The 18003-nt window shown below is 48.1% G+C and overlaps 1 protein-coding gene across 2 annotated transcripts in view; it reads right to left on the bottom strand.

Moving 5' to 3' along the window:
• LOC140482416 (contactin-associated protein-like 5) overlaps positions 1-18003 on the bottom strand; it is a 1296746-nt gene that overhangs the window by 90011 nt on the left and 1188732 nt on the right. For both annotated transcript variants that reach the window (XM_072579899.1, XM_072579898.1), the window contains exon 20: positions 10073-10206. In XM_072579899.1, coding sequence (XP_072436000.1) covers positions 10073-10206 — 134 coding nt within the window. The remainder of the gene's footprint in view (positions 1-10072; positions 10207-18003) is intronic.

The following is an 18003-nucleotide window of genomic DNA, read 5'->3' as shown; positions in this document are numbered from 1 at the left end:
CGTCCTGTCAAGCTCCATCAGATCTCACATGCTTCAACCAAATCACCTCTTACTCATCTGAGCTCCAGCAGACACAAGCCAAGCCTGTCTAACCTTTCCACATAAGAATACACACTCATTCCAGGTAATAAATAAGGAGATGAAAACTGTACACATAGTACTCCAAATAGGGCCTCACTAGCACTCTACAAACTGAAACATTAACCTCTGGACTTCTGTATTCAATTCCCTTTGTGATAAAGTGATAACATTCCATTAGCCTTCCTAACTACATGCTATACCTGCAGACTAAACATTTCTGATTCATGAACAAAGACAGCCAGAGCACATGGCATCTCCGAGATCTTCAATCTCTGACCATTTAGATTACATTTGCATTCTTCCTATCAAATAGGCATTTTCCCATTTTCCCACATCATTCTCTATCTGCCGGATCTTTGCCCACTCACTTAACCTATCATTATCCCTTTGTGCTTTCTTTATGTGCTCTTCATAATTTGCTTTGCAACCTATCTTTGGATTATCAACAAATTCAGAAACCAAACTTGGAATCTGTTTGTCAACACTGATCCCTAGGGCAGACTTAACCTGCACTTTGCTTCCTGTTAGAATCCTAGAATCCCTACAGTGTGGAAACAGGTGATTTGGCCCATTGTGTCCAACTGACCCTCTGAACCGAATCCCTTCCAGACCCACTCCCCTACCCTATCCCTGTAACCCTGCATTTCCCATGGCTAACCCACTCAGCCTGCACAACTCTGGAACAGTATGGGAAATTTGCTATGGGCAATCCACCTAACCTGTACATTTTTGGACCATGAGAAAGTGAGGATTGCAGATGCTGGAGAGTCAGAGTTGAAATGTGTGGTGCTGGAAAAGCACAGCAGGTCAGGCAGCACCTGAGGAGCAGGAGAGTTGACATTTCAGGCTTAAGCCCTTCACCAAGCACAGGCTTGAAACGTGAATGAGCCCTGTAGCAGCATGAGGGGAACCAGGTCCTGGAGCAGCACGAGGGGAAACGGGTCTTGGCGCAGAGTCAGGGGAACTGGGTCCTGGGACAGCTCCAGGGGAAACGCGTCCTTGTGCAGTGCCAGGGGAACCAGGTACTGGAGCAGCACCGGGGAACGGGGTTCTCGTTCAGCGCTAGGGGAACTGGGTCCTGGAGTAGCGCCAGGGCAACCGAGTCCTGGAATAGCAACAGTGGAACCGGGTCCTGGAGAAGCACCAAGTCAACTGAGTCCTGGAGTAGCGCCAGGGGAACCGAGTCCTGGAGCAGCGCCAGGGGAACCGGGTCCTGGAGTTGTGCCGGGGAACCGGGTCCTGGAGAAGCGCTAGGGCAACCGAGTCCTGGAGTAGCACCAGGGGAACCGAGTCCTGGAGTAGCGCCAGAGGAACCAGGTTTTGGAGCAGCGCCAGGGAACAGAGTCCTTGAGCAGTGTGAGGGGAACCGAATCCTGGAGTAGTGCCAGGGGAACCAGGTCCTGGAGCAGTGCCAGAGGAATGGTGTCCTGGAGCAGTGCCAGGGAACCGTGTCCTGGAGCAGTGCCGGGGAACCGTGTCCTGGAGCAGCGCCAGGAGTACCGAGTTCTGGAGAAGCGCCAGGGCAACCGAGTCCGGGAGCAGAGCCAGAGCAACCGGGTCTTGGAGTAGCACGAGGAGAACCGGGTCCTGGAGCAGCGCCAGGGGAACTGCGTCCTAGAGCAGCACCAGGGGAACCAAGTCCTGGAGCAGTGCCAGGGCAACCATGTCCTGAAGCAGTGCCAAGAGAACAGAGTCCTGGAGCAGCGCCAGGGGAACCGTGTCCTGGAGCAGCGGCATGTGAACCGAGTAATGGGGCAGCGTCAGGGGAACTGAGTCCCGGAGGAGTGGCAGGGCAACCAAGTCTTGGAGCCGTGCCAGGGGAACCGAGTCCTGGGGTAGTGCCAGCGGAACAGTGTCCTGGAGCAGCGGCAGGTGATCCTAGTTCTGGAGCAGCACCAGGAGAACCGAGTTCTGGTGTAGCTCCAGGGGAACCAGGTCCTGGAGCAGTGCCCGAGAAACCGTGTCCTGGGACAGCGCCAGGGGAACCATGTGCTGAAGCAGCACCAGGGGAAGTGGGTCCTGGAGTAGCACCAGGGGAACCAAGTCCTGGAGCAGTGCCAGGGGAACCGAGTCCTAGACCAGTGCCCAAGGAACCGTGTCCTGGGGCAGCGCCAGGAACAGAGTCCTTGAGCAGTGCGACAGGAACCGAGTCCTGGAGCAGTACCAGGGGAACCATGTGCTGGAGCAGCACCAGGGGAAGTGGGTCCTGGAGTAGCGCCAGGGGAACTGAGTACTGGAGCAGTGCCAGGGCAACCATGTCCTGGAGCAGCGCCAAGAGAACAGAGTCCTGGAGCAGCGCCAGGGGAACCGTGTCCTGGAGCAGTGCCAGGGGAACCGAGGCCTGGGGCAGTGCCAGCGGAACAGTGTCCTGGAGCAGCGGCAGGTGAACATAGTTCTGGAGCTGCGCCAGAGGAACCGGGTCCTGGAGCAGCGCCAGGAGAACCGAGTTCTAGTATAGCTCCAGGGGAACCAGGTCCTGGAGCAGTGCCCGAGAAACGGTGAACTGGGGCAGCGCCAGGGGAACCATGTGCTGGAGCAGCACCAGGGGAAGTGGGTCCAGGAGTAGCACCAGGGGAACCAAGTCCTGGAGCAGTGCCAGGGGAACCGAGTTCTGGTGTTGCGCCAGGGGAACCGTGTCCTGGAGTAGTGCCAGGGAACCGAGTCCTGGAGCAGCGCCAGGGGAACCGAGTCCTGGACCAGTGCCCGAGGAACCGTGTCCTGAGGCAGCGCCAGGAACAGAGTTCTTGAGCAATGCGAGGGGAACCAGGTCCTGGAGCAGTGCCAGGGGAACCGTGTCCTGGAGCAGTGCCAGGGGAACCATGTGCTGGAGCAGCACCAGGGGAAGTGGGTCCTGGAGTAGCGCCAGGGGAACCGTGTCCTGGAACAGCGACAGAGGTACCAAGTCCTGGAGTAGCGCTGGGGAACTGGGTTCTCGTTCAGCACTAGTGGAAATGTGTCCTGGAGCAGTGCCAGGTGAACTGAGTACTGGAGCAGTGCCAGGGGTGCCGTGTCCTGGAGCAGTGCAAGAGGAACCGGGTCCTGGAGCAGCACCAGGGGAACCAGGTCCTGGAGCAGTGCCAGAGGAACCGTGTCCTGGGGCAGCGCCTGGGAACAGAGTCCTTGAGCAGTGCGAGGGGAACCGAGTCCTGGAGTAGCGCCAGGGGAACCGGGTCCTGGAGCAGTGCCAGTGGAACCGGGTCCAAGAGCAGCGCCAGGGGAACCAAGTCCTGGAGCAGCACCAGGGGAACCAGGTCCTGGAGCAGTGCCAGAGGAACTGTGTCCTGGGGCAGCGCCTGGGAACAGACTCCTTGAGCAGTGCGAGGGGAACCAGGTCGTTGAGCAGTGCCAGGGGAACCAGGTCGTTGAGCAGTGCCAGGGGAACCGGGTCCTGGAGCAGTGCCAGGGGAACCGGGTCCTGGTGTAGCGCCAGGGGAACCAGGTCCTGGTGTAGCGCCAGGGGAACCGAGTCCTGGAGCAGGGCCAGGGCAACCATGTCCTGGAGCAGCGCCAAGAGAACAGAGCCCTGGAGCAGCGCCAGGGGAACCGTGTCCTGGAGCAGTGCCAGGGGAACCGAGTCCTGGGGCAGTGCCAGCGGAACAGTGTCCTGGAGCAGCGGCAGGTGAACCTAGTTCTGGAGCAGTGCCAGGTGAACCGAGTTCTGGAGCTGCGCCAGAGGAACCGGGTCCTGGAGCAGCGCCAGGAGAACCGAGTTCTAGTGTAGCTCCAGGGGAACCAGGTCCTGGAGCAGTACCCGAGAAAAGGTGTACTGGGGCAGCGCCAGGGGAACCATGTGCTGGAGCAGCACCAGGGGAAGTGGGTCCTGGAGTAGCACCAGGGGAACCAAGTCCTGGAGCAGTGCCAGGGGAACCGAGTCCTGAACCAGTGCCCGAGGAACCGTGTCCTGGGGCAGCGCCAGGAACAGAGTTCTTGAGCAGTGCGAGGGGAACCGAGTCCTGGAGTAGCGCCAGGGGAACCAGGTCCTGGAGCAGTGCGAGGGGAACCGTGTCCTGGAGCAGTGCCAGGGGAACCATGTGCTGGAGCAGCACCAGGGGAAGTGAGTCCTGGAGTAGCGCCAGGGGAACCAACTCCTGGAGTAGCGCCAGGGGAACCATGTCCTGGAGCAGTGCCCGAGGAACCGTGTCCTGGAGCAGCTTCAGGGGAACCGAGACCTGGAACAGTGGCAGAGGTACCAAGTCCTGGAGTAGCGCTGGGGAACTGGGTTCTCGTTCAGCACTAGTGGAAATGTGTCCTGGAGCAGTGCCAGGTGAACTGAGTACTGGAGCAGTGCCAGGGGTACCGTGTCCTGGAGCAGCGCCAAGAGAACTGAGTACTGGAGCAGTGCCAGAGGAACCGGGTCCTGGAGCAGCGCCAGGGGAACCAAGTCCTGGAGCAGCACCAGGGAAACCAGGTCCTGGAGCAGTGCCAGAGGAACCGTGTCCTGGGGCAGCGCCTGGGAACAGAGTCCTTGAGCAGTGCAAGGGGAACCGAGTCCTGGAGTAGCGCCAGGGCAACCAGGTCCTGGAGCAGTGCCAGAGGAACCGTGTCCTGGAGCAGTGCCAGGGGTACCGTGTCCTGGAGCAGTGCCAGGGGTACCGTGTCCTGGAGCAGCGCCGGGGGAACCGAGTCCTGGAGCAGCGCCGGGGGAACCGAGTCCTGGAGCAGCGCCAGGAGAACCGAGTTCTGGTGTTGCGCCAGGGGAACCAGGTCCTGGAGCAGTGCCCGAGGAACCGAGTCCTTGAGCAGCGCCAGAGGAACCGAGTCCTAGACCAGTGCCCAAGGAACCGAGTCCTGGAGTAGCGCCAGGGGAACCGCGTTCTTGAGCAGTAAGAGGCGAACCCTGTCCTGGAGCAGTGCCAGGAGAACCGAGTTCTGGAGCAGGGCCAGGGGAACCGCGTCCTTGAGCAGCGCCAGAGGAACCCGGTCTTGAAGCAACGCCAGGGAACCAAGTCCTTGAGAAGTGCCAGTGGAACCGAGTCCTGGAGCAGTGCCAGAGGAACCAAGTCCTGGAGTAGCGCTGGGGAACTGGGTTCACATACAGCGCTAGGGGAAACGTATCCTGGTGTAGCGCAAGGCAAACCGAGTCCTGGAGCAGTGTCAGGGGAACTGTGTCCTGGAGCAGCCCCAGGAGAACCGAGTTCTGGAGTAGCACCAGGGAACAGAGTCCTGGAGCAGCTCCAGAGGAACCAAGTCCTGGAGTAGCGTCAGGGGAACCGAGTCCTGGAGCAGTGCCAGAGGAACCAAGTCCTGGAGTAGCGCTGGGGAAGTGTTCTCCTTCAGCGCTAGGGGAAACGTGTCCTGGAGCAGTACCAGAGGAACCGGGTCCTGGAGCAGCACCAGGGGAAGTGGGTCTTGGAGCAGTGCCAGGGGAACCATGTCCTGGAGTAGCGCCAGGGGAATGGAGTCCTGTGGTAGCTCCAGGGGAACCGAGTCCTGGTGTAACGCCAAGGGAACCGAGTCCTGCAACAGCGCCAGGGAAACTGGATCCTGGAGCAGGGCCAGGGAAACCGAATCCTGGAGCAGCGCCAGGGAAACCGAGTCCTGGAGCAGCGCCAGGGGAACCGAGTCCTGGAGCAGCACCAGGGGAACCAGGTCCTGGAGTAGTGCCGGGGAACCGAGTCCTGGAGCAGCGCCAGGGGAACTGAGTCCTGGACCAGTGCCCGAGGAACCGTGTCCTGGGTCAGCGCCAGGGAACAGAGTCCTTGAGCAGTGCGAGGGGAACCGAGTCCTGGAGCAGCGCTAGGGAAACTGGATCCTAGAGTAGCATCAGGGAACCTGGGTCCTGGATAAGCGCCAGGGGAACAGAGTCCTGGAGTAGTGCCAGGGGAAGTGTGTCCTGGAGCAGCGCCAGGAGAACCGAGTTCTGGAGCAGGGCCAGGGGAACCGAGTCCTGGAGCAGTGCCAGAGGAACCAAGTCCTGGAGTAGTGCTGGGGAACTGGGTTATCGTTCAGCGCCAGGGGAACCGAGTCCTGGAGCAGTGCCAGGGCAACCGAGTCCTGGAGCAGTGTCAGGGGAGCCATGTCCTGGAGCAGTGCCAGGAGAACCGAGTTCTGGAGTAGCGCCAGGGGAACCGAGTTCTGGAGTAGCGCCAGGGGAACCATGTCCTGGAGCAGCACCAGGGGAACGGAGTCCTGGAGCAGCACTAGGGGAACGGAGTCCTGGAGCAGTGCCAGAGGAACCACGTCCTGGAGCAACACCAGGGGAACGGAGTCCTGGAGTAGCACCAGGGGAAGAGCATCCTGGAGTAGCGTCAGGGAACCTGGTTCCTGGAGCAGCGCCAGGGGAACCGGGTCCTGGAGTAGCACCAGGGAAACCAAGTCCTGGAGTAGCGCCAAGGGAACCGAGTCCTGGAGTAGCGCCAGGGGAACCGGGTCCTGGAGTAGCGCCAGGGGAACCGGGTCCTGGAGTATCACCAGGCGAACCGGGTCCTGGAGTAGCACTGGGGGACCAGGTCCTGGAGCAGTGCCAGAGGAAACGCGTCCTGGAGTAGTGCCGGGGAACTGTGTCCTGGAGCAGCGCGTGGGGAAACACGTCATGGAGCAGTGCCAGGGAACCTGGTCCTGGAGCAGCGCCAGGGGAAACACATCTTGGAACAGTACCAGGATAAACACATCCTGGAGCAGTGCCAGGGGAACCGGGTCCTGGAGCAGCGCCAGGGGAAACGCGTCCTGGAACAGCGGGAGGTGAAAATGGTCCTGGAGATCTGCAAGAAGAAAAGTGTGTGCCAGAGAAGTGCAACTTCCCTTGATGCAACTGAGAGCTGGTGCGGAATGGGCCTGGAGGCTTGGAGCTGAACGGGACTGTTGTTGGACTGGGATCTGGTTCTGATGGTCAGACCACGTGTTCACTGACCTGCTGCAATGTATTATTGATCTGCAATTCCTTACTAGACTGTCATGTCAATCCTTTGACTCGATTAAAATTGCCTTTTTTTTGACACTGTAAGTAATATTAGTATTTTTCCTTTATTCCTCTTTGGAGCCAAGATTTGTACTTAGGGCCTTGTACCTACTTAGAGGCAGACACTGTAAAAACTTTTCACTGTGCTCCTATACTTGTGTGACAAAAAAAGTGAAGGATATTCTATTCTGTTCTATTCTGAAATATTGTCTAAAATGTCTGCTTTGCCATCCATCAGTTCATTTCAGTGTCACATGACTCATTTCATAGACTTTAGAGTCACAGTCATAGAATTATACAGCCAGAAACAGACCCTTCGGTCCACCTTGTCCATACAGACCAAGTTTTCCAAACTAAACTAGTCCCACTTGTCTATGTTTGGCCCTTGGAGGCATAGAGTAACTTAACTTATCACTTTCGAGTATCAGTTCATCAGCAGCTTGATAGTCAGCACCAAATGTTGCCGAAATCTTTAGGGTGCAATAAAGTACTCCATTGTTTGTTTTTACAAGGGGTTAGGAAAGTTAAATATCGTGAAGTGATAGTTAGAAGAGACTTTCATGTGTGTGTTTGAGACAGTGAATTCAGCAATTGACAGACAATTAGTTTACTTAACCTCAGCGTGAGAGCTGATGTTTGCCAATGCCGACACTGGGTGAATTGGCACGGTGCTTGTAAGGATGAAGAGTAGTGGGGTGAAGGGCATAGGTTCCCTTTTCAGGGTCCAATGAGATGGACTATGATCATGAGTTGGCATTGGTTTGCATGGATGGCACTGGGGAACGTGTGGAGACGCGAGATGTAGAGCCTGAGGACTGTTGTTTTTTTAACTCTATTTCATTGTTTAATTGCAGTAACAAAGTGCATTAAGACAGACCTACTGCTCATCTCTGCACTGCTTCCATAGCTGGCAGCCTTCTCAAGCTTTCAGGATCATCACCTGTGACTCTGAGAAACTTGCTTATCTGGAAGAAGATCTGGGGTATTTTTTTCCTGCGATTGATTAATGTTGTGCAGAAGGACCCTGAATCTGCAGTCCCAACCCAGTAGCAAAAATTCAGGTCGAAGGTTAATTTCCCTGTCCTGTTAATTGCTGCTTTTCAGGGAGTTGGAGGAGTTCCTATTGCTCCCTGAACTTCAAAAGAACTTGTTACTATCCTTACTGGGACAGCAAGCCTAGATTTTAGCTCACACTTGCCACTTTGGGGTGAGATTCAAGGATCAGTTTGCCCACTGTGTAGGCTTCTGAACCCTATTTCTCCCTGACGACATTGTCCTGACTGGTCTGTACCAGTTGACTATTGGATACAGTGGTCTATCTCCTTGAGACAAGAAGTTTAAGGACAGGGGAAGAAACCACAGGTGACTGACTGAAAAGGAAGTCTGTTGAATTAGAGAAATAATAGTTAAGGAAGGCAAAATAAAGGGATGAAAGGAAAGTCTGAGTTAGGGAGAGGTAAAAAAAAGGGCAATAAAGAAAGGATGTTGTGAAACTTGAAAGGGTTCAGGAAGAATTTACAAGGATGTTGCCAGGGTGAAAGAATTTGAATTATAGAGAGAGGCTGAATAGACTGGGGTTATTTTCCCTGGAGTGTCGGAGGCTGAGGGATGACCTTACAAAGGTTTATAAAATCATGAGGGACATGGATAGGGTGAATAGACAAGTATTTTCCCTGGGATTCGGGAGTCCAGAACTAGAGAGCATAGGTTTAGGGTTCAAGGGGAAAGATTTAAAAGGGATCTAAGGGGCAACATTTTCATGCAGAGGGTGGTGCGTGTATGGAATAAGTTGTCAGTGGCAGTGGTGGAGGCTGGTACAATGACAAAATTTAAAAGGCATCTGGTTGGGTATATGAATAGGAAGAGTTTGGAGGAATATTGGCCAAATGCTGGCAAATGGGACTGGATTAATTTAGGTTATCTGGTTGGCATGGACGAGTTGCACTGAAGGGTCTGTTTTCATGCTGTACATATCTATGACTTGACACAAAAGAAAATATGTGAGAACCATAGAATCCCATAGTATAGAAGCAGGCCATTCTGCCCATTGCTTCCATACCAATACTCCAAAGAGCATCCATCCCAAAATGAACCCTGTGCCCTGTAACCCTCTATTTCCCATGGCCAATCCACCTATCCTGCACACTTTTGACTGTGGAAGGAAATCTAGGGCACATTGAGAATGTGCAAACTCCACACAGATAGTCACCTAAGGATGGAATCAAACCTGGGTCCCTGGCACTGAGAGGCAGCAGTGCTGACCACTGAACCATAGTGGTGCTGATTATTCAAGGCTCATACCTGAAAACATAAATCTAAAAACAATCTTGGAAGCATTTACTCCTGTTGGATTGAGTCTCCTCAGTTTCGATCTCCTCAACGTATTTAATTTTATCCAGGAGTACTGATGAAGAAAGCAATTGATGGTGAAATAAAGGCCTTAAACATTTACAGTGTATTTCACCTGGATATATAAATCAGGAGGTCAAGGGTAAGTTCCTTCAATGTGAGCCTAATGGCCAAGCAACACAAACTGTTCAACAACTTAAAGCTATTCAAAACTTATGGCTTATCTCCTCATTCCTAAAGATTGACATATTCCATTATTCACTAATAATGGAAGACACACATTAAAATTTCCTTTTTTTTTCTCCAGTAGTGGGCTTACAACATTAAAAACATGCCACCAGTCAGATCCTCATGGCATTTTTTCCCTTGTTTAGCCATGGTGCATTAAGTTAAATAACTGCATAATTACAAAAACAATAACAATAACATGCCCTCTTTAACAGGAGCTCATAATTAAGTTTCTTAATTAGCAAGTGCTGATCACTTTTCAGTTGATATAATTAATGTACATGTAGCATCCACAGCTTATTACTGATAAATAAATCATGGATAATAAATCCACAAAGATTTATACTTATTAAAATAGGATGCTTCACATGGGCAACCTCCTCTTTGCACAATTGAAACTGATGCTCACTGACATGAGGTTCTCAGGCTTTATTTTGCCAAGGTTTTTTAACCATAGTTTCCAAAAACAAATGCTCCCTAGTCAAAAATGGATTATTCTATTCCATGACTCATTACCTCAACATGGACCCTTGGTCCTTCACGGTCGATTTTGATACTGTGGAGATGTCCGTCTGCTAGGTTTCCAATGTCGAGGCTAAAGATATCAGGATCTTTATCCTTGTCAAGTCTGTACCTGACCTGAAGGCTTCCTGAAACAAAAGCAAATAATTCTTAATCACTTTTGTGTTGTCTTGCCTGATTGACCAGTTGACAGATTAATGGCTGTAGAAAGAGGTTCTCCAGCCTCAATTGATTCCCAGTATGTACACAGGCAAATGTCATTGATTCTGCGTGTTGGGATATGTTGTGTGTGAACTGTGTATACATTGTGCCGTGTGCCTATTGTATTGTGCACTCGTACATTCTCCATGCTGGGCATCTGAGCATTGCTTAGTATGTGTTTGCTGTTAAGTTGATATATACTTGTGCTTGTGCTGGGCACGTGATGCGCTCTGAAAAACCGAATATTCTGAAAAACCCTCAGCAGGTCTACAAAGTTAAAAATCACTCAACACCAGGTTATAGTCCAACAGGTTTATTTGAAAGCATCCGCTTTCAGTGCACTGCTTCTTCACCTGATGAAGGAGCAGCATTCCGAAAGCTAGTGCTTCCAAATAAACCTGTTGGACTATAACCTGGTGTTGTCTGAATTTTAATTTTGTACACCCCAGTCCAACACCGGCATCTCCAAATCATAACTCAGGAGGTCTAGCAGCATCTGCTCCAAGACAAATGTCAGCATTCTGCATTTGTGGTCTTTCATCAGACTGTTGTGTTGGTGTGCGTATGTGTGTTGTGCTGTCTCTTGCACATTTTGTGTTTTGTTGACATATGCTATGCTGCTGCATGTTTTCTGTTACTTCAGTATGTCATTTTGGCATTTTCTGTGTCAGTGTGTGCTATTGTATTAGTTTGGTGTGTGGGGTATATGTTACTTATTAAGTTGACACATGCTTGTACACATGTGATCACATGATGACCTGATCAGTCCATTGTGCTTGCATGGTTGAAGGTCTGTGTGGATGAACAATGCCCTTCACTGAATAATTAGAGGGCAGCTAATGCCCAAGGAGTTGGACTGCAATCTCTGGGGAAAACAAAGACAAGTAAATCAGACAGGAGAAATTATTCAATAGATTGTGGCATTGGGACAGTCAGCCCTCAGAAATGAGAAATGGGACATAAGCCTTTGAGACACCTGTAAAAATAAAACAAGTAAAAATTTTGATGAGCAACAGAAAAGAAATGCAACCACTGGAACACAGCTGCCACATCCAAAGGCAAAGAGGTTGTAAAGAATGGAACTGAACTGCAATATTTTAAGATAAGCATGATTAACTGAAATAACCTTAAGAAGAAAGTAGCGTATTGGTCTGGATGCCTGAGGCAGGGTGACCCTCAGGTCAAACTACCACTGGTTGTCTCTCTCTAATGGAGAGCAGCCATATGGTTCACTGGGACAATAGCTAGTTTACTGGTCAGGAATAATGAAGGTACACTGTAGGAAGAACAATTCTCTCCATGATCTTGGATGGAATAAAGAGCATAAATAAACCAATGAAAACCTCAGATAGAAAATGGTTCGTTGTGAAGGATCTAAGAATCAGAATTTAAATATCAGACAGCAGAATCATTGAATTTAAATTTTATGGAGTGACAATTAAATGAATTAAAGTAGCGGGCATCACATTGCCTGTTTCACGGTTCAATAATCTGAGACAAAGATAGACTTTGGTGGTACAATTGCAGATGAAATCCAAATTAGACTATGAAATTTATGTTAAATATAGGAATTCAAAACTGGGAAAATGTAAGTCTTATTTCAAAGTAATTTAGTCGAAGTAAAATTAGGCAGAAAATGAAGCTTGCTTCAGATAGTGAAATTTAAACAAAACCTTTGCAAAGACCAGGGATGAAGGGACATAGCTGGTGACTTTTCCCTCATATGTCGTTTGACAGAGTGGTGTAATAGCACTCCAAAGGTATTGTCATGATGTTAGTGGATTCCATACTGAAAGCTGGCTGATCCAGTCAAAGAAAAATTAGAGATAGATATAATTCTAGCTTTTTAAAAAATATTCTAAGAAAAAAAGTGTTGGGAGGATTTGAATGGGAATACTAATATCATAGAATCCGTACAGTGCAGATAGAGACCATTTGGTCCATCAAGCGATGGTAAAGAGGTCTTGCCTGAAATAGTTCACAAGTCGGCGCAACATCGAGGGCTGAAGGGCCTGTTTTGCGCTGTATTGTTCTATGTTCTATGTTCTATGAAACGTTGATTCTCCTGCTCCTCAGATGCTGCCTGACCTGCTGTGCTTTTCCAGCATCGCACTTGGAACTGATCTCCAGCATTTGCAGCCATCACTTTCTCCTATGAACAGCAGCCAACCCATTCTCATAACACCACATTTACACGGCTAGTCCACCTAGTCTGCACATCCCTGAACACTATGGGCCATTTAGCATGGCCAATCCATCTAACCTGCACATCTTTGGATTGTGGGAGGAAACTGGAACATTCAGAGGAAACCTACGCAGACACGAGGCAAATGTACAAACTCCAAGTACATAGTCACCCAAGGCTGGAATTGAACTTGCATACTTGGCACCATGAGGCAGCAGTATTAATCACTGTGCCACCTGCTGCACTTACATAACATGGGAAAATATCAAATTGATAGGAAGAACAGAAGTGCATAGTAGTTTTTTAGTGGTAAGAGACTGGAAAGTGTGGGTGTGCAATGGAACCCAGGTCTCCTTGTCAATAAATTACTGAAAGGTGTAATGGGCTGCAAGGAGGGCTAATGAAATGTTGACCTTTGTCACAAGAGGATTTGAGTACAACAGTACTGAAGATTTGCTTCAATTGTTTAAAAGCTTGAATAGACCACATCTGGAGCACCAAGAGCATTTCTGGACTCCTTATCTCAAGAATTATATTATTGGCATGGTGAGAGTTAAAAGAAGGTTCAACAGACTTGTTCCTGGGACGTTGGGACTGTGCTTTGAAGAGAAATAGGGAAAACTAGGCATGTATTCTCCAGAGATTCAAAGAATGATCCCATTGAAACCTACAAAATACTTGAAGACAGATACAAGTGAGATCATTCCCTGGTTGGTCTAGAATCAAGGGCTACACTTTAAAAATTAAGTGGATGTCATTAAGGTCCAAGACATGGAGGTTATATTCTCTACCTCTTTTAATCAGAGGTGGAGAATCTTTGAGATTCTCTACAGCAGAAGGCTGAGAAGCAGAGAACTTAATTTTATTTTTTATTTTGGTGAAATGCAAGTAGCATTGAGTTTTTGGGAGGTTTATCTCCATGAGTACCAGCAAATTTTCTTGCCATATCTTACAAAGCTCTGACAATATACCCCATTTCTGTGGTGCCCTTCATGTCAATTCTTCCCCATCTTACCATGTGCCAGTGACAGAGCAACTTGCCATTCAGTAGGTATCTGTCAAAGACCATTGTTTACCACACTCATGCCACATTTCTGAGGCTGCTGGACAACCATTAGCAATCTGGCATTGCCCTCACTCACACAACCATTGTGCAACAACCACAATGCCACACTGCTCATGACACCGAGCCAGACTTTTTATGGCAGATGTCATGACATTGTCATGTTAGTGCAGAGAAACACTAAAAAAGGATGAGATAGAGATCTGATGGCAGAAATATTACCAGAGGAGAGAAAATGGGAAAAAGTTATGAATTGTCAAGAGTATGCACTGTACTGCAAGGAAGCCTGCATTATGTCTATCAACAGATTGTCCTCTGAAGTTTTCAGGTATCCCTTTGAAGGAGTTTTAGATTAGGTTAGATTCCCTATATGATGACGGGCTTTTGCCCCAAACATCAATTGTCCTGCCCTTTGCCCAATAGGTCCATACCAACCCTCTGAAGAGTAACCCACCCAGACCCATTCCCCCAACCTTTCTGTACCCCTAACTAACGCACCTAACACTATGGGCAGTTTAGCCAGCATGGCCAATTCACCTGATCAGCACATCTTTGGATTGTGAGAGAAAACCAGAGCACCCAGAGGAAACCCACACAGACACGGGGAGAATGTGCAAACTCCACACAGACAGTTAACCGAGGGCAAGAATCAAACCCAGGTTCCTGGTGCTGTGAACTGGCAGTGCTAACCACTGAGCCACCGTACCACTCCTATTTTGCTTTTGCATATGTAAAGGAGGGTCATGTTATTAAATCCAAATGAAGAAAAACTGATCTTCATTATCACGGACAGAAAAGCCAGACCAGCCTAGATTATACGATAGGAATTGTGATAAGGTTATTACCGCACAGTGTTTTAATGAAGTAAATTCCCTCCACAAGAGAAGCTAAACATGGAGATATGCAAATTACTCTCCAATTGCCTCTCCTCCTCCACCAGCTGTGCTGTACTCATAACTCAATAATCGATTCTGTGTTAAAATGCATGAAGAGAATCAAGTTGCAGCACTTACTGTTCAAACATATCAGAAAAAAAATGGATAGTGTATTCAAGCGTGTGTGAATTTGTAATTTTCTAATAGCTCGTAATGAACATTAAATACCTCCCTGAAACTTAACTTTACAAGAGTGGCATCATCATAGAATAGAAACCCAACAGTGTGAAAACAGCCCCTTCAGCCCAACAAGTCCACACTGACCCTCAGATTCCTGCACAAATCCATTCCCCTGCCCTATTTCACTACATTCCCCCTGACTAATGCACCAAACCTGCACATCCCTGAACACTATGGCTAATTCACCTGACCTGCACATCTTTGGACTGTGGGGGGAAACTGGAGCACCTGGAGGAAACCCACACAGACATGGGGAGAATGTGCAAACTCCACACCGACAGTCACCAGAGGCTGGAATCAAACTCGGTCCGTGGTGCTGTGAGGTAGCAGTGCTTACCTCTGAGCTATCACACGAATTCCTTTTGAACTGAATATACGTTGTATCCATAAAGTCTTTTGTTACTAGTTTTCCCTTTTATTACCCTCTCTTCATTCATGTTCTTTTCTTTACTACATTTTGAATTATATATTCTAATTTCCAATATGTTTCCTGGGTTTAATATCTGTATATGCCCTTAAGAATTCTTTAATTTGATTGAGTGAACCTGTCTACTCATCAGATTTCTCTGTAAGGGTGCTACACTGGAAAAGCTTTCTGACTACAAGGACTGATTCTTTGCCTCAAATCTGGAAGCATTAAAAGGGCACACCCAGCAGCAGTGGCAATGTTTCTGAAGGGGAGTAGCAGAAGATAGATAAGGTTTACATTACAGAAAATCTTTAATGTACCCAATCACAGCAGCCTCTTATGATGTGACTCCCAACTATGATTGAGGTAATTAGGAATCCCTGATGTCTTCAGAATCTGACTTTCATTCAAGCCCTCCAGTCTGGAAGCAGGCCATTTGGCCCATAAAGCTCACACTGATCCTCAGAAGAGCATCTCACCCAGACCCACCCCTTACCCTATCCCTGGAATCCCAATGGCCAATCCGACTAACCTACACATCTTTGGACTGTGAGACAAAACCAGAGCACCTGGAGGAGTACCCACGCAGACATGGGGAGAATGTGCAAGCTCCATACAGACAGTCACCTGAGGGGGGAATCAAACCTGGGTTGCTGGCACAGGGATCAATTCTATGCCATGCAATCCACTGAAGCATCAAGAAGCAATTTTAAAACGTAACTCCAAGGTTCAAACAAACTGGACCTTAATCCATGGGATATTATGGCGATAACTGGATCTAAGGCATGAATTTACTTTTTTCTCTAAATCCTGCTGAAAGTAAAGCATGGGGTTACAGTAAGCAGTGGAGAGACTGTGCACCACCTCAGGTGATATATGCATAATAAGTAAATAATATGACTTTGGCACAGTTCTGCAGTGCAAGATGGAAATTTCATCACTAAAAGCTTTCTCTCTGTATAATCACCTCCTAAAACATAATCTTTTAATGAAATCTCAACTCCTGACAGTTAGAACTCCCCATACAGTTTAACAGGTAGCAGTAGTTTGGTATCATCATCTAGTCACAAGAGGATGTTAAGGATAGCTGGATGTACAGTTGTCATTTAGATAAGATCAATTTTAAAGGGTGTTAATATTGTGCAGATGAAAAAGCTAAAAATAAATGAACAAATTCCAGTTTAAGTGGTTATTGCAGAAGTTCTTAAGAAATGTTTAGAGAATGAAATGCCAGGAAACTTGTGTTTTCTTGATAGACAATGTGTTCCGGCTGAGAATCACTACTGTTTTTCATTTTTGTTCCAGGTTTTAAGTATTCTGTCACTTTGCCTTCCATTAGATCGTGCCCTCATCACACTGAAACATCAATTATTTGGAGCCATTTTTCAAACATTCATGAGTGGGTGTAATGGCGGGTTTAATCTATTTTCGCTCTTATCAAATCTGACGGATTGTTGTAGCCTTTCAGAGTATTCTGAATTTTTGCTGGCTGCTTCCTATATTTATAGATTATTTTGGAAAGATTGTGAATCATGCAAACACCACCTCCAGGTGGCGCAGAGGTGGCAAATGTATAATGAATTCAAGTGAAATTGCTACCAGACATCTTTATTATGACAGAGAAAGCAGCGTCTCAACAAATACTGCATTCAATGGAATTTCAATTTTTGACTCTATTTCTTTGAAATGATCCCGACTGATGATATCAGGTTGTATGACAGGAATGATATTCTTGTAGATTCAGCTCTACTCTGGTGGGACTAAGAAGAACCTTTGGATTCAGATCTTTACATTTTCAAAATGATATTTCTAGGAGGCATGCTGCTTCACAAATTGTTTCCTGTCTGTCTCTTGACCTTGCTTCACCATTTTCCTCAGATTTCTGAAATAACTGCTCAGAAGTTGGCATCCTGTCACCAGCTCACCCCTTATTTACATGTGCACAGTACAGTAGGCCCTAACCAGCCATGTCAAAGCCAGTACCCAGACTGAGAAGACCTTCAGAATCGCCTGTTTTTATCCTTCAGGTAGGGCGAGTGCTTCAGGTAAGGTGAAGCTGTTATGTCATACCCCAAAACTAAATTGAGATAGTATTCACTGTCTTTCCTAATGCATGACAAAAGTCTAAATAGGCAAGACATCTACTGGGTGGCTGCAATCCTTAAGCATTGGCCAACAGCATTTATTGTTCCTAAAAATGAGTGAATTGAAATTCCGGACAACTAGCAAATTAACCAATCAAAAGACTGTTCATACTATGAGCTATTTTGAAGACATTGATTGAACTAATATGACAATACTTCAGGGGATATCAATAATCCAATCTGAACCATCTGCGTGTTCAAGCAATGTTTCATATGCAATTTTATCATCAGAGAAAGCTTAATATTTGAAAACTTTGAATTGAGTTATGTCTTGATGGCACATAGAACCATACAAGTCAGAGCAGGAGGACGCCATTTGGCCCATTGATCCAGCTATACATTTTGCATTCATCCAAAGTAAAGAAAGACTAAGATGGGGTGGAGATGCTCAGATTGTGATATACAAGGCTGAGCAGTTTTGTCCAATAGTCTGATTGGTTCAGAGGATATTATTTTCTGGCTGTTTTTGTTCTTATAAATTGTATAAACTCCCTTTGGTTTGCCAGAATTGCATGCAATCTTCCAACAGTGGCCTAACCAATGTCTTGTACAGTTGCAACATAACCTCCCAACTCCTGTACTCAATATTCTGACCAATAAAGGAAAGTATACCAAATGCCTTCTTCACTATCCTATCTACCTGCGACTTCACTTTCAAGGAGCTATGAACCTGCACTCCAAGGTCTCTTTATTCAGTAACACTCCCTAGGATCTTACCATTAAGTGTATAAATCCTGCTAAGATTTGCTTTCCCAAAATGCAGCACCTTGCATTTATCTGAATTAAACTCCATCCGCCACTTCTCAGC

Source organism: Chiloscyllium punctatum, chromosome 10, assembly GCF_047496795.1.
Source record: "Chiloscyllium punctatum isolate Juve2018m chromosome 10, sChiPun1.3, whole genome shotgun sequence".
NCBI classification, from domain to species: Eukaryota; Metazoa; Chordata; class Chondrichthyes; order Orectolobiformes; family Hemiscylliidae; genus Chiloscyllium; species Chiloscyllium punctatum.
This window is presented reverse-complemented; position numbering and strand designations above follow the sequence as displayed.